Below are 15,732 nucleotides of genomic sequence, written 5' to 3' on the forward strand. Positions count from 1 at the left end.
TCTCAATTAGAAAAGATTAGCGTGGAGATTATCCCGCGGTAAATAGCTCTCGCAAATCTTTCTCGGCTTGGAGGTGCGCCGTTCGTTATCTAACCAGCCGAGTGTAATCAGTCGCCGTCGTGTCGGTATGCGTATACTGCGGGCACATTGTAAGGTGCGCTTATCTCGTGCCTACAATAAACCCGGGCGCGCAGGGATGGATAACGATAGAGCGTCGATGCCGCTCGTTAATCCCCGAGCAATCTTGCGATCAACCGGAAAATCTCGATCCCGTCGATCCCGCTTTGTCGCGCGACAAACGCTCGAACATTACGTCAATGCGTGTAGCGTGTTTCTCTCGACGAGACGGATACAAAATATGACACGCGCAAGAGAAGTCTGGATAGTCCTAATAAGCGTCAATGACGAGGCGAAACACTCTCGTCTCGTTACTACTCGTGCGTGCATTGATTCGAAGCACGTTTCGAGAGCTCAAACATGTGTCTCTCTCTCTCTCTCTCTCTCTCTCTCTTGAGTATATTATTCGCGAGAATTGAGAATGCGAGGGTTGCAATTAAAAAGATAAGCGTTCACACTTTTAAACTATATGTATTATATTTTATAATATACATTGTTTAAAAGACATTTTTTTATATTAAATAGTCTCTCTTTCTGTCTGTAAGATATATGTTCATCTCTGTCAAAAGAAGATGCAAAATAATATATTTATATATTATGTATATATATTTATTATATATAATAATATATTTAGTAATAAAATATTAATAAATATTACCTATATTAATATTTATTGATGCAACAGTTTGTCGTAAGATTTACTTAGCAACGTGACACATCGAACTGTTATCTAACGGTGACATTTCTCTTCCGAGACAACCCTTTGGCGAGCTTAAGAACAGTAATGGTAAGCGACAGCAACGGGCTCATAAATTCACGGCTACTTCTTCACGCAGCCGACCAGCGAACTTAGCATCACGATCTTATCTATATAGGCGTATATACGCAGTGGCTGTACGTTGGTGTATAGACGCGATACGCACACATAAACGAACATTTACGACGGATCGCTTTATCGAGCGACAATGCTGCCGTAAACAGCAGATGCATCCGCATCACCGCGGATGAGTTGCGTTGAAATCGTGATGTATGATGGAGAGTTGCTAGGATTAATTTCTAAGATCATAGATATAACTATAAAAGAGTAACACAAAAGTTGAATATTTTTATTGTATCAAAAGTATTATAAATTATTATAAAATATAAAAAATATATGTAAAGAAATATATACACAAAAATATTAAAAATATGATATCAAAATCAAGATAAAATATAATATTAAATAATATTCAAAGATCTATTGTTCCTTGTATTATGTAATAATAATATAAATTTTTATTTGAAAAGATTGCGATCATAATACTTAAAAATTTATCGAAATAGTTTATTATAATACCTCAATTCTTGAAAATAAATTTTATACCTAGTCGATATCATCTGCGAGAAATCCGCGTTATTAGCGAAGATGCTGTTTGTATTTATACATATAAATACTTTTTCGTTATCACAGTATCAAATAATTTGATTGTCAAGCACTGTTTCGATAAATTTATTTGACCGAAAAATCAATCAATAATGGTATAGCTTGCGATTATGTCACGTTATGTAATTCAACAAATTAGCATTGCATTATAATCACGCATTGTCGGCTAATCTCTTCCACCTAATCTTTATAAGTTTCTTAGCAGTCTTCATTTTTTAAATTGAATATATAATATTTTTTTATTGATTATGGGTTTTAAAATTAGTAGATCTTTATTTATTATTATGATCAATAGATTTATATTATATATTATTACATTATTATTATTGTTATATCATATCTATGATAATAACAATATAATTTTATGTGAAAAGAAAGAAACTTTAAATCAAGCGTCTAAAACTAAAAATTAATGAATAATATAAATACGTATACAATATAATAATTAATTCTGATTATTTTATAAGATATGTAAAGTACGAAAAGTAGAAATGATATAGAATATTGAGATAATTATGAACTGAGATAATTATGAAAAAGTATATTTGGAAATAGTATATGTACCTATATTTCTATTCAAATATTAAAACGAAATGTACAATATATGTTTGTGCAAGTTGCACGTAAGAAAAAATCTCTAAAATCCATCCAAATCTATCCATTAAACCATAAGCACTCGCGTTTCATGTGCGCGACAATTTTACAACAGCTCATTTGTCGCGCAACGAGATCCAGACGGTGCGTATTTCCCTCGTAACAATTACGCCGACCCCATCTACGCGATTTATCTGACCCTCGCGATAAACACCACGTCGTATCAATTCATAAATTTCCGCGGGCGGTTGCCATTGTTACGGCTCCGTATACGTCTCGTTAATGAACCAAGAGCAATGCTATGAAAAATTCCAGTCACACCCTTTGCAAAACTCTTTCCCGGGCGTGTCTGTGCCAGATGCGCGTTCTTTATCCCGATCGAGAGCTTCGTATGATTATTTCGTGCGTATTCTTTTAATTGTTTATATTGCAAAATTTTATCTAATTATTTGTATTATATAAAACAACTAATAACTATAATTAAAAAAATTTAGTAATGAGTATAGATATTTTAAAATTAAAAATTAAAATTTTATTTTAAAATTAGTACATTTTTATTTCTATTATAAAATAAATTTTTATTATCTAATATGATAGTCAAATGCTTATCAATAATATATCATATATTGTGAAAACTATAAAATACTATTACATTATTCAATTATATTATTCTTTATATGTATGTGTTTTGATCTCATTCAATCCATTCAATAGTATTAAAAAGTTACAATAGTATAGATAACAATAGCAGTTATGCTACGCATGATTTAAGCGATTATTATCAGCAGCTATTAACTCATTGAATTACTATTGTAGGCACCTTAATCATAATGATTAAGCTTTTACCCTAGGCTTTATTAACTATATCTCTTTAGTCTGGAAATATTATCAAGAATATCAATTTACATGCTGAATGGGAAGAAGCGTTTTCTTTCTACAAATTATATTATAAAGTCACTCACTGTTGCGTGTTTGTCACAATCTTGCATACATCCTGCCGTTGAAAAAATAATCGCTCTCTTTCGACCATCATGTGATAACGAGTCCGACTGGTCCGAGATAGCAGAATATAATGCTTGAAAAGGCGTCAGAGATCGATCTCCTTCGAGACGTGTCTTCGGAGTATCGTGATCGAGAACTCGTTTTCACTCCACTCGAGCGACTCTCGCTCGTCTCTCAGCAATCATTAGTAACCGCCGACTTACGTCGCGATTGTTGGCGCCAAATCACGGCGAAAGGATCGACGAGGAGGGTGAATGTGCCCCCGCCATTACGCTCGATTTCATTCCGTCATCTCGTTTTAATTCCGATTCGGGTTCTCTCTTTGTGTCGCCTCTTCCTCAGGCCACTCGACTGCGCACAAAGGATGCGTTTTTCACCAGGTTGCACCAGGCCGCCGTGATCGGTGCAGCTGCAAGGCCACTAGGTAGGAAGAGAAAATTGCATATAGAAAGAGAGAGAGAGAGAGAGAGAAAGGAAAGAGAGAGAGAGAGAGAGAGAGAGAGAGAGAGATTGCTTTTTCGTAATATTAATTAATCGCTTTTATTAGGAATAAAGCAAAATAATCTCTGTAATATTTATCTTATAATCACAATTTAATTTTAATAAAGTTTTAACAAAATTATTATAATATTATTAATCTTTGTAACAGTTTAATATTATATGTAAGTTTTTATCCTATTTATTATTTTTTATTATATATTAGAAAGAGAAACAGATATATTATCAAAAGAAAAAAATATCCTAAAAATAAATTTTTTTTTTCTATTTTTCTAATCTATTTAATTTACCATTAATTCTCATATTTTCTGTGATCATATCTAAAATAATTTTTAACTGTTTATTAATATTTTTAACTGATTGAATTTAATAAAATATAATGATTTTAAGTACTGAAATAAAACTGACATTAATAAAATATCAATTGACGTAAGGTAAAAACAGTATTAAAATAAAATTATTTTATCTTTTCTCTTTTTATTATGTTTTTATATTTCTTCTTTTATTACGTTTTTAATCCCTACCCTTTACAAAGATAACAATAAAAACAATAATATATCATTTAAAAATTTTCTTATAAAGAAGCACTTATATAATTTTATTTATTTTAGTGATTTATAATCATCTATAAATCATTAGTATATCAAACATTGAATTTTGTAGAGAGCCCGGAAATATTTTAGACCAACAATAGCCTTGTAATTGTGAGTTTCTACGACATTTTTGCCGATGAATCGTAAAACAAGACTTAATTAGTAGGTAGCACGCTGACAGAGAGCACTCAAACCTTTTATGACGCTCGTAAAAAGTTGATTCGAGAATCAACTTGCGCCACTAGCGACCGTTTCGTTTCGCCAATATTTCGTGGTCACGCAATTGTCTACCTTGATAAAGATAAAAGATAATATAAATAAAGATAAAAATAATATAATCTATTCTCTTCTAAAAAAAATTTTACATCCAGGTTAAGTTAGATTAAGTGAGATATTATAAATACATGTATAATCATCGGAGTGTGACTAATAATGTGTTACAACTATAGAATTTATATAATATAAAAATATATACGCACACACACACACACACACACACACACACACACACGCACACGCACACGCACACGCACACGCACACGCACACGCACACGCACACGCACACGCACACGCACACGCACACGCACACACACACACACACACACAAGCATGAGAGATTACTGAAGAATAAATGGCAATGATTATTATAAAATGTTAAAAAAAGTTTACTAAATCAATTTTCCTCTTGATATTTTTGCTCATAATATTTTTAACATTTAATCCATTGATTAATTATGATATAACGTAAAATAATAATTCAGCCGCAAAGATAATTGATCTGGAAGATATACGGTACGCTTTGTCCACTCTTGTCTTCTTTAGGTAATTTCCATGTTTAGCAGAGCATACAAGCGCAAGGAACGGTTCACGCATACATCTCTTCGGCTTTTACGTCTTTACGTTCCGGCCGGAACCGCTCCAATTGGCCGGGCATTTATTTTCGAACATCTTTATTTACCGCGTGCGGCGTGTCGTAAAAAGAGCGGGATATGTTCGCATTAAGATTTTACAACTGAACTCAATGTGTAACCACGATAAGAGCTTAAAATTATCATCTCATCATAACGAAATATAAGTATATTACCAATCTTATAGTCCAATTTTTGTTTATTTATCGTCGAAAAACGAGTTCGGTGTCGACGAAAAATACACAGCAGAAAAGTTTCAAAACCGCTGAATATACATATTAAATATTTAATAAAGTTTGCGTTCCTATATTCTTGCTCGATAATTTTTTTTCTTATAATATATATTTGATAAAAAAATTTCTTACTCATATTAATATAAAATATTGCATTCTTACTTATATTAAATAAATAAAAAATATGCATATGTGGATTTTAAAACATTTCTTTATGTAATTTTAATTATAAAAAGTTTTCAAGAAACAATGGCAATATTTATTGGATGTTCGATAATTGTGGTTTTGTGGTCCTGTGTTTTGTAATTGTACGCACGTAATAACTATAAGATATTTTGATATGCGCATTTTCCCATTACATAATATTACGTTACATATTTTGACAATAGAAATTCACAACCGCGTATCTGGTTTCACTTCGCACGACTCTCCCAGAGACAATCTGTAAGAGATCCCGTTTCTACACGTGGTCAGTAAAATGTGTATAATACATACATGACGCGCCTGCGAGAAATACGTATAACATATTTCCAAATTTTCGCAATTTTTTAAAACATAGTTTGATTTTTAATTATGTAAATTATATGTTATTTTAAATTAGATATAAGTCACATATTGTGAAGGACTGTAGTTTAAAATTACGTAACCATTTTAGTATGCGTTCAAGACTATGTTGTACTTTTGTGCACACACATGTCAGTATTTCTCTCTTATGGCTAATGTAATAACGTAAACAGAGAAGCATGTGTATACAAGGTGTTTTGAAATATCAAACGTAATCTTACAAACATTTTTTTTATTTACAATTTACAGTTTTAAATTGATTAAACGTTATATATTTTATCAATCGTGTCTTAACATTATATATTTATTTGAATTTAAACGAGCAATAAATTTTTGTTATTTCTATTAGATATTTAATTACACTTCAAGTGCTTAGTTATAAAAAAAATTGATCTTCAATAGCTTATAACGTGAAAATTATCGATGGTTCAATCTTTCATGCGAGAAAAACTTGACGATAAATTAATCGAGAAATCTGTTATGAGATTATAAATTTAGGAACACTGTATGTGTCTACAAGTCTTTACATAGAAGCGCGAGTAACTTGAGACTCTTGTACGAGGCAACTATTTAAACCGCTGACCGTAAACAGAGAAGCCCGGGAGAAAGGCTTGGAAGGCACCCCGTTCTTGTAGGGGCGTTAATTACGGTGCGCGCGCTTTTAGTTTCTTTTTCCTCGGCTGATTTCCGTTGCCGGAAACGGAGTACTTCTTGCCGAGTAAAAAGAAATGCAATAAATGCAACCGTCGAGTATGCATTTATTTTTAATACATTTACTTTTGAAATGATAAATATGAATAAAATAACTCGTTTTTTTTCTTTTTTTTTTCTTTTTTTTTTTTTTTTTTTTTTTTAAAGAGAAACTGTTGACTCCTATCTACTTAATTAAACTTACTGCATATTTTTAAATACACAATTGAATATTTACTTCTTTTATTTTTGCTGATATTGTGATAATAGAATAAAAGAATCTTTTACTTTTGCTGATATTGTGATAATAGAATAAAATAGAATATGTATATGACAATGTTTTAAATATGTTATAATTAAAAGAGGTTGTGGACAAGAGTTTTATTTTTTAAAAATTTGAGAATATTTTAAATGTAACAAAATTAATTTTTAAATTTAATGACATTTTTAAAAATATTTTTTAAATTTATAAGATAAATTTATTATACTACAATATATCTTTTAATTTTAGCGAAATATGTCATATTTTCAACAAAAAAATAGAGAGCTAAAAATTAAAAAAATGATAAATGAAAGAAATGGGATTTTAATTACCTACTTTAAACTGTGCAAATAGTTCAATCCAGAAGTGGAAAGAAAAATATTATATGATAAATGAGCTTTTAAATAGAAATTTAAAATGTCGAAAAATGATAAATGAAAGATTTTACTGAAAATATACTTTAACCGCGATTTTAGTTTTTATAAAAGTTCTATTAAATTTATCTTAGTTTCCATCAACATTGATTTTTAATTAGTCGAAACATTATATTCTTTGTAAAATAAGACGGTCTTTAGCCAATCGTAAAAGAGTATCGTATTACTCGTTCAATGACAAAGTCAATAAGACCGACGACTTGCAGGGACTATATAATCATCGTTTCAGCTTACTTTGGCTGAATTAGCGGGCGTATTCGAAACCTGACACGACAATTGCCATTACCGAGTCTAAGCACACACTCATGCGAATTATTCGATTCTGTTTCAGACACATCGTACGAGAAGGCTTGTCGAAGGGGTAGCGCGCCCGCCACTCCTGTACTTGGGGCGCGACCCTTGGATGTTACCCCGAACAGGATCGTTGTAAGTAAATTTGATTACTGACGTAGAATAATTCGTTAATATATAAACTCGTGCACCCTGTTCCTGCCGTGCTGATAATTTATGATTTTATTTTCGCAACGAATGATATTTATTAATATGGGAATTATTTTTACATAAATAAAAAATATATATCTTGTAAAAATTATTTATGAAAAATATTTTTTACGGAAATTCGGCTATTGCTATCTCGTTCAATTTCTTGTTTTAATTAATCTAAAAAAATTGTTTTTAAGAGGATCCAAAAGCTGTTGTATATTACCGATCAAAATTTAACCTAACATGACAATATATTTGCTTAATATAAAAGTACTAATTAATAATGCATAAAATAAAATAGGTTCCCACTGTAAGAATTGCATGTAGGAATATTTGTGAACTTTCAGAAACGACATCTGACGTGAGTTTGTGTTTCAATCTCGCACACTCACAGATGCACGAGAGTAATTTTTTACAGGCTTTAAAAACCTTTTTTGCTAAGCTTCTAAAGTTATTTCCAAAAGTTTACTAATATTCTGTTATGATATTCCAAACGCAGATGCTATATCTCTTGCACGGACATACCGTAAAACTTTTTATATTAGATAAATATTGTTATGACGTGTAACTGTCATTTTTAATTTTTTATCATTTTTATATGAAATTATTAGCCCCCGCGTGTTGTTTTTATAAGTACTTTAGGAGAAGGATTTATCAATCTTCGTAACCAAAAAAAAAATTTTTTTTAAATCTATAATTCATTTCTGTCGGTAATTTTGAATCTCCTTAATAATATGAATTATTTTTTGTCGTCAATTTTTTAGACAAAAGATTCATAAACGGTACAAAAATTTTTCCTATCCATCCTATATATAGGAGAATGTTTTCATCATAGAAATCAAATATTTCCAAAAGTTTCAAGTAAAAAACTATAAAGAGAAGCGATAAAGAGGATATTTTCATTCATAAAAACATGAATTCCATCATGTAAACTTCTTTTTGTTCTTTATTGGTTTTTATTACACGTTTTAACACCTACTATATCCCTCTCGTAACTTGAGATGACTCGTCTTGTATGTACTCGTAACATGGTTTGGCGGGCTCATGAATGAGAATTGATTTCCCGGGATGAAAGACTTCCCTGAGATAGCCGAGAATCTACATAGTTTACGCCGGCTGGTCGGCCAATTTAATGTCCAGCGCGTTGAATATTCACGAGATTTCGCCGAAAGGCCTGTGTCTGTGTGCACATACGATACGTGTAATTAGTTCGTTACACTACCACCCCGTACATAAACCGCCCCGCTGAGACAACGACAACGAGACGACGATGGGTTCAGCGATCTCATTTTCCACGGCGCCTGGCGTCAACTGATCCCGGCTATATTTAACATTCCCCGCCGCGCGACAGGCAGCGCTTTCGTCTGACAATTTCACGTTAATTTAATTTAATTGAGCGGAAAACGTACGTGTGTGTGCGTGTGTGAAATCATTTACCGCCACAGGATATATCTACCTATCTCACTGTCGATATTATCGAATCTGACAATCGACGTACTAATCTAGAGACGTGTATGAGAATTGAATTTTCTCCCGCGAGAAACGCGATCTCGTGAGATTAGCAATCACGTTATTTTGATCATTATTATGTACAAAATGAAATCTCCTGATGATGTATTAATTTACACGTTCGCCGCTCATTTAGCGTTAAATGTACCGTTCCAACTTTTAAATTTTTATTTGATTAACGTGAAAGTCGCAATCAAGATCCAAATCTATTCAAATCAAACCGTAACTGACCATTAGTTTTCATTTGATTAACGCGAAAGTGGCAATTAGTATTATAAAGTATAATGATCGTTAAATAAACGCGTTTAGTATTAAATATATAGTAAAAATATTCAGCTACGCGCTTTGGCTTTTAATCAAGTCGAGTTTTTCATACATCACTCCTTTAATAAGATAATTAGCGATAACTTACAAGCTTTTGTATCGTCTCAAATTTGCATTGAATCGAGTGAATGTCGTGACAGCCAGGTTTTACTGTTATACGATACCTAGCTTGATCGCCTTCGGCGAATACCACACGACTGCGCAATGCAAGCGGGTGATTTTAATTTTTTTTTTTTTTTTTTTTTTACCTGTTTAAGATTTCCATTGCGCGTGAATATTTTTCGGCTGATCAGCAGCATCTCTTAATGAGTGCATTAACCTCTCGCGCGGATTAGATCTCCTTTACGAACACAAGATAATCGCAAACGGATTTTCTCGGCGATTTGTTATCATTTCAATGTTTTTCGCAGCATGAATTGGACGCTTGAAGGTTTAGTTTACTCTGTAACCACTTCGAGAGATATATTGCGAGATTATTTTTTTAATAAAAAAAACGAGTTCTTATCAATAGACTTCCTGATAAAAAAATGCATTCTCACACAATTTTACAATGTATATGGAAACTTTGCTGCTTCTGCCTTTTCAAGTAGATGACAGAAATACCCATCTGACTCTGCCCACCCTTTATTCGCTGATCACGAAATCGGGATTTCAATCTTCCGATCACGTACCACCGATCTCACGAATCTTCCGACGTCTAGGGTGGCTAACTAGCTGATATCTTTCGAGAGGCGAATAACATGTTATTTTCCGAAGTGTCGTGTCCTTTCTGCAATCACGATAAAAATTCGTCGAATTTTTCGTTGATCGAATTTATTGATTGAATTCGTTGATTCTTTATAAACATAATTTTGAGCTACAGCTTTCTAGAAACATGCGTTTACGTATATTGTCTAAATATTGTCGAGAATTACTATAAAATTCTTTCTACAAATTTTGATTTATTCGATTATTATACTGTTATACTTAGTATTCGTACTTAAATGTGAAAGTAGACGAAATACAGGAACTATCGACCCAGGTTTTGAACACGAGCAGGTGTTCTCAATTCCTATGTGTTAGATTAAGTCATTGAATGTTTTCCCGCCAAATTTTTCTACGAATGAAATTTACACACACAAACTAAAAAAAAATACATATATTTTTATCTCCTTAAAGCTACACAGTAAGATTACGTTTTAAGTAACTTTGTATTAAACATATCATTAAAAATTATAAATTATAAATATATTATAAATTATATTTTATATCGGTCTTTTTTACTAAAAATTAAAACTTATAAATTATCTATATGAAAGATACGCATTGGCATATTACATCATTTTATCATAATTTAGCGACAAGAGAAACTTAAGATAATAGAAAGCTTTTATATTTATAACAGATTACAATTTTTTGATAATTATTATAATAATATTTTGTAATTATCTGTTATTTAGATGTAAATATAAAAACATTAATTTATGTATTATTATAAAATCACATAATACCTATATCTTAAGTGTGCTTATATTATTGATTAAATAAATTAATACACTGAGATTCTATTTGTAATTGGTTTTTAAACGTGAAAAGATCTTTACACATATACATAAGAATAAAAGGACTATCTTAAATAATATTTTGTGAAAAGATGCTATTTTTAAGACGCTCGTTGAATAATGACGGTTCCATGCATCGATCGTAGTTCGTTGGTAAAGGGTTTTAAAGGAACAAAAGGACGAAGGGACTGGTTTCGTGACAAGTCGCGACAACTACACTGCTGTTTCCGGTTGAAGAACGTCGCAGGCTGCTTACTAAATGAATTATTTACCGGTTCTTCTTGTGCACAGCTTAATAATCCGATTGCGTTTATTTTTGATATATCAATAAAATAAAAAAAGTGTCAAGAAATTTCAACGATGCATTCTTTTGAATTTGAGGTCTTTTTTTTTAAATATTTTTATGAAAAGCCTGATATAAAAGATATAATAAAAAAGATAAGAGATTTAATCAGAGACTTTTTTAGATAGATTTTTAACGAATTACGAAACTATCTTTTTATTAATATTTAAATAGACATTAATCTATCAACATACGTTTCATTTATCAAAATTCAAAGAACACAGCGCAACAATGAATACATTTACGCGCATTACAAGTGCAACAAAGGAAACATTCGATTGGTCGATTATTTTGTACGCAGAGCACGTTCTACGAGAGAGTGAGCGAAGCCGATTCAGATGCAATCAGCGGACGCTGCATGTCGCAGCCTCCAATTTGAGAACCCCTCGAAGACGTTTTTGTCCTTACCAGTGTCGCGGGAACAGAGAAACGCGTCCGTAAAGAAGGGACCGTGAGGGGAACCGAGGGGTTGACCCGTTTTGCCTTACCTGAATGCAGGGGCAGAGTTTTCGGTCGCGATACAAAAGGTGCGCACCCCAAGGATCCCTTGACTTCGGCTACCCGGATGAGCCAACATCTGCGTCAGTCGTCGACGAGATTTCGCCGCGAAATCGCGCTTCCTCGAAATCTCGCGGAACAAAATTAATATTTGCATTCGGCGAATAATAACTTGCCAGGATAAATCAGGTGTTATATCGAAATAGAAATTTCATAATTGTTTTCGTTTTTGCATCGAAAATATTTATTGTTATGAATATGTGATGTGTGTGCGAGATTGGATTTACTTTGTCATCTTTTAGAAAGGAAGCATTTATATTTGCAGCATTTGTTGTCATGTATGAAAATTTGATATATATATAACTGACTGCAACTGGTGTCAAAAACATTGTTGGAAAATAGAATTGTGTCTTTAAATTTTAAAATTTATTTAGCTACCATTTAATGGAATTAAAGAAAAATTATTTAATATAAAGTATAAAAATATTGTCAAAATCAGAAGATAATTCGTTATAAATTATTATAACGCGTTATAAATTATTGTTCTCATTCATAATTTTTCACAAAAATGACGTTTGGAAAGAAATTTTAAAATAGTTACTGCAACTATTTTTTTCACATTTATATTATAATTATCGCAATTAAGAAATTACGCAACTATTCCATCGCGAGTTAAAAACAAATTAGATACTTGAAATCATAATATTTCACTAAAAACTTAACTAAATCTAGAATCATAAAAAATTAGAATAAATAACATCTGTGTCACTTCTTGTTAAATCTTTTCGAGAAACTGGTTTCACTTTTTTTCGAGATGATTTACATTTTTCTTCTTTGTGTCTTCAAAAAAGGAAAGTTTGCAATTTGTAAAAATTTTTAAATAATAATAGTTCGACACAGTTGGGAATATATAAGGAAAATTGAAATTGATTTTTTTTAATCCAATAGGAGACTATTGTTTTTAATTTAAAAAAAAAAAATATTACATTTATGTACAAATAACGAAAAAATATATTTACAATCTAACCAAAACACATTGCACAATTTTGTTGACGCCACGGTGAGAATGGTAGAATGCATTCACGCGTCCGGTCATTATCCTCGCATTGATGCATGACGATGTTGCTGTCAGTTAGTCGTGAAACCCGATACGATGCATCGTGGGCAAAAAACGCACGATCGGGCACCGTAAGCCCCGGAAGTAGTCGTACGATCGTGAAAGCGAGGTAAAGCCGCGTGTAACCATTTAAAGGGCTTCCCGATTTAAATCACCGGTCAGAATAAGGCTCATATAAATTCGAGGGGTGTATTCGTAACCCTAGGTATACTCGAGATTTCCGAACTGTAGGGCTACCTGGATCCGAGAAATTCTTGGTAGTTCAGTTTAACGGTTTGCAGCTGTGGAAGGAACATTTCCCGAAAACGTTGTACGTGAACCTCGTATCAACCGAAATTCAAATCTGTTTTTAGAACTTGTTTGCCTGCGTTCTGAACCTCAACAAACTACTGAAGAGACAAAAAAAAATTTTTGGAATATTTCGCTGACAACGACAAATCAATACGACCCCGTGAAAATCTTTTTGTGGACAAACAACACTTATTGTGAACATAAATTTGTGAGAAATCTGTGAAAAGTATAGCGAATAATTCATTAAAAAATAAGAGAGACACATAATCAAATTTGTGCAAAATTGATTCTTGCAACAAAGCATATATTAATTACATTGGAATCTTTATTCATAAAGAGAAATTGTAATTAATAATCGTTGAGTGAGCATTTTTTGGCGAGGAATTTCTTGAAAGGAGTACCTGAGGATTTCTGCTGAATTGTAATTTCCAATTGCAAAATTGCGATACGCGGCCACACGCGATTAGACTACATCCTGACATTGGGCCGAGCTTATCTCGCATGCACGTGCATGATAACGCAAAGCTTTACTACAACGATAATATATTTGATAATGACGGCCACTTGCGACCACGCAACGGGCAGTGTACAAAGTGGAAAAGTTTGCAACAAAACACCTTGATAAGTGTTTCAATCGATTTCAAATGACGATTAGTGAGACTTTTAATTACTTGCGTCATTTACGGAAAGATTTTTTAAGTTCTTATGTCTAAAATTGTGAAGATTACTAAGCAAACGTTCGTGGAAGATATTCAATTGACTGCAAGTTTTCCAAGTCATGTAAAATAAACAACGTTTACACACTTTTCAAACGAAAACATCATGTTTTACATACTTCGGGTTATTTTATCAGCAGTTGTAACTGTTTCCGTCGTGGAGCACTATTATGATAATAGAACTGACGTTTGACATATGCAATAATAAAATTTGAAAATATAAAACTGTCCAATCTGTACATACTCTTACGTTTGTTACGATGTAAATTGATAATAAAAAAATATTATTTAATATTCGATTTAATTATATATATTATAAATAATTTTTAGCTTATTAAAAATTATCAATTATTATATGTGTGATAAATTATATAAAAATGTTTCGTGAGCGATAAACTACTTAAATATCCTCCTGGCAAGCACACCGTGTGATTTTACGATGTAAAAGACGAACAGTATGTGATTCCATACGCGGATCAAAAACATCTGCCCGAATTTGTTTGGGATCGTGCGGATGGTAGGAAGAAAAATGTGCGTCAAACCAATGGAGGAAAACGAAAACGATAAAGTTGTCAGCATGATCATCAATTACTTTAGTGCGAGGGTAAATATCACGAAAGGCTATTGCGAAAAAACTAATCGAAACGTCTACAAACGTATACAAAAGATCTGTTAAAAAGTTTCCTAAAACTTTAATGGTAAATCGTTATTATTTAAATGATCGAATTCAAATGGTTAGGTTCACGTCAGCTTTAAAATGTTCTTCTAGTCTTTTAAATATATCTCATATATTCTGTATATTTTTTCCTTCCAGTTTTAAAAATATTTCTATGAAACGCTTGTTCAAAAATACAGACGTGTAGATTTAATTAGTTAATTTTCTTAAATATTCTCGATTAAATCTTCATTTTTATATCGTGTGTGAAATTGAGTTTAAAAAATCTCTTGATTATGATATTCAGGAGAAATGTAAAATCGTTTATTTAATTAACACCATTAAATTGTTTCTTGCAGTTTATAACGAAATTGTCAAATAATACTGCGAATTATTCTCTTTGGCTTTTTTTCGCATTTCCGTAGGTATTTTTTATCTCTCAAATGTTTATACGTCTACTTGGAAACATATAAAAGGTTTTTAATTTAGTATTTCATCAGCCAAATCTGTTTATTCTTTCTGTGATTTGAAAAAAATACAATAAATAATTCGCAAGAGCAGAAAATACAATGGTGCATTTCACTGTAATAAACAACTGTCAAAGAAACAAAAGCTAAAAGTATCACATTTAAAGCAGTACTCGTGTTTTTGAGACAGATTATTAAAAAATAATTATTGCATATATACGCACGTTATATATATATATATATATATATATATATATATATATATATATATAAAATATAAGCTAATAAAAACACTTTACAACTATTACACTTTAATTGTATTCAAAATGTGTGTTAATACAAACACATATCTAACATATAAATATTACAAAAAATATTATTTTTTAAAACATTAAAAACATATATTAAACATAATTAATAAATAATAATATGTAATTAGACAGGCAATAGAGAGCCGATGCAGATGTAGG

At 31.6% G+C, this 15,732-nt stretch overlaps 1 protein-coding gene and 1 long non-coding RNA gene across 26 annotated transcripts in view; one reads left to right on the forward strand and one right to left on the reverse strand.

The window, feature by feature from the left end:
- The window catches only part of Raskol (Ras GTPase-activating protein raskol), a 294,929-nt gene that overhangs the window by 269,444 nt on the left and 9,753 nt on the right, over nt 1-15,732 (forward strand). For 20 of the 21 annotated variants that reach the window (XM_072887913.1, XM_072887916.1, XM_072887909.1 and 17 more), the window contains one exon: nt 7,650-7,744. In XM_072887913.1, the coding sequence (XP_072744014.1) occupies nt 7,650-7,744 (95 nt within the window). Of the gene's footprint in view, nt 1-7,649; nt 7,745-14,538; nt 14,745-15,732 lie in introns of those variants that run through there. The other variant, XM_072887930.1, reaches the window with a different exon arrangement.
- The window catches only part of LOC140663643 (uncharacterized), a 132,011-nt gene that overhangs the window by 26,026 nt on the left and 90,253 nt on the right, over nt 1-15,732 (reverse strand). For 3 of the 5 annotated variants that reach the window (XR_012046301.1, XR_012046300.1, XR_012046299.1), the window contains exon 4: nt 3,097-3,556. The exons of 1 other annotated variant lie outside the window; for it this stretch is intronic. This is a non-coding gene — a long non-coding RNA (uncharacterized lncRNA). Of the gene's footprint in view, nt 1-3,095; nt 3,557-15,732 lie in introns of those variants that run through there. One more of the 5 variants, XR_012046303.1, reaches the window with a different exon arrangement.

Source organism: Anoplolepis gracilipes, chromosome 3 (genome assembly GCF_047496725.1).
Source record: "Anoplolepis gracilipes chromosome 3, ASM4749672v1, whole genome shotgun sequence".
NCBI classification, from domain to species: Eukaryota; Metazoa; Arthropoda; class Insecta; order Hymenoptera; family Formicidae; genus Anoplolepis; species Anoplolepis gracilipes.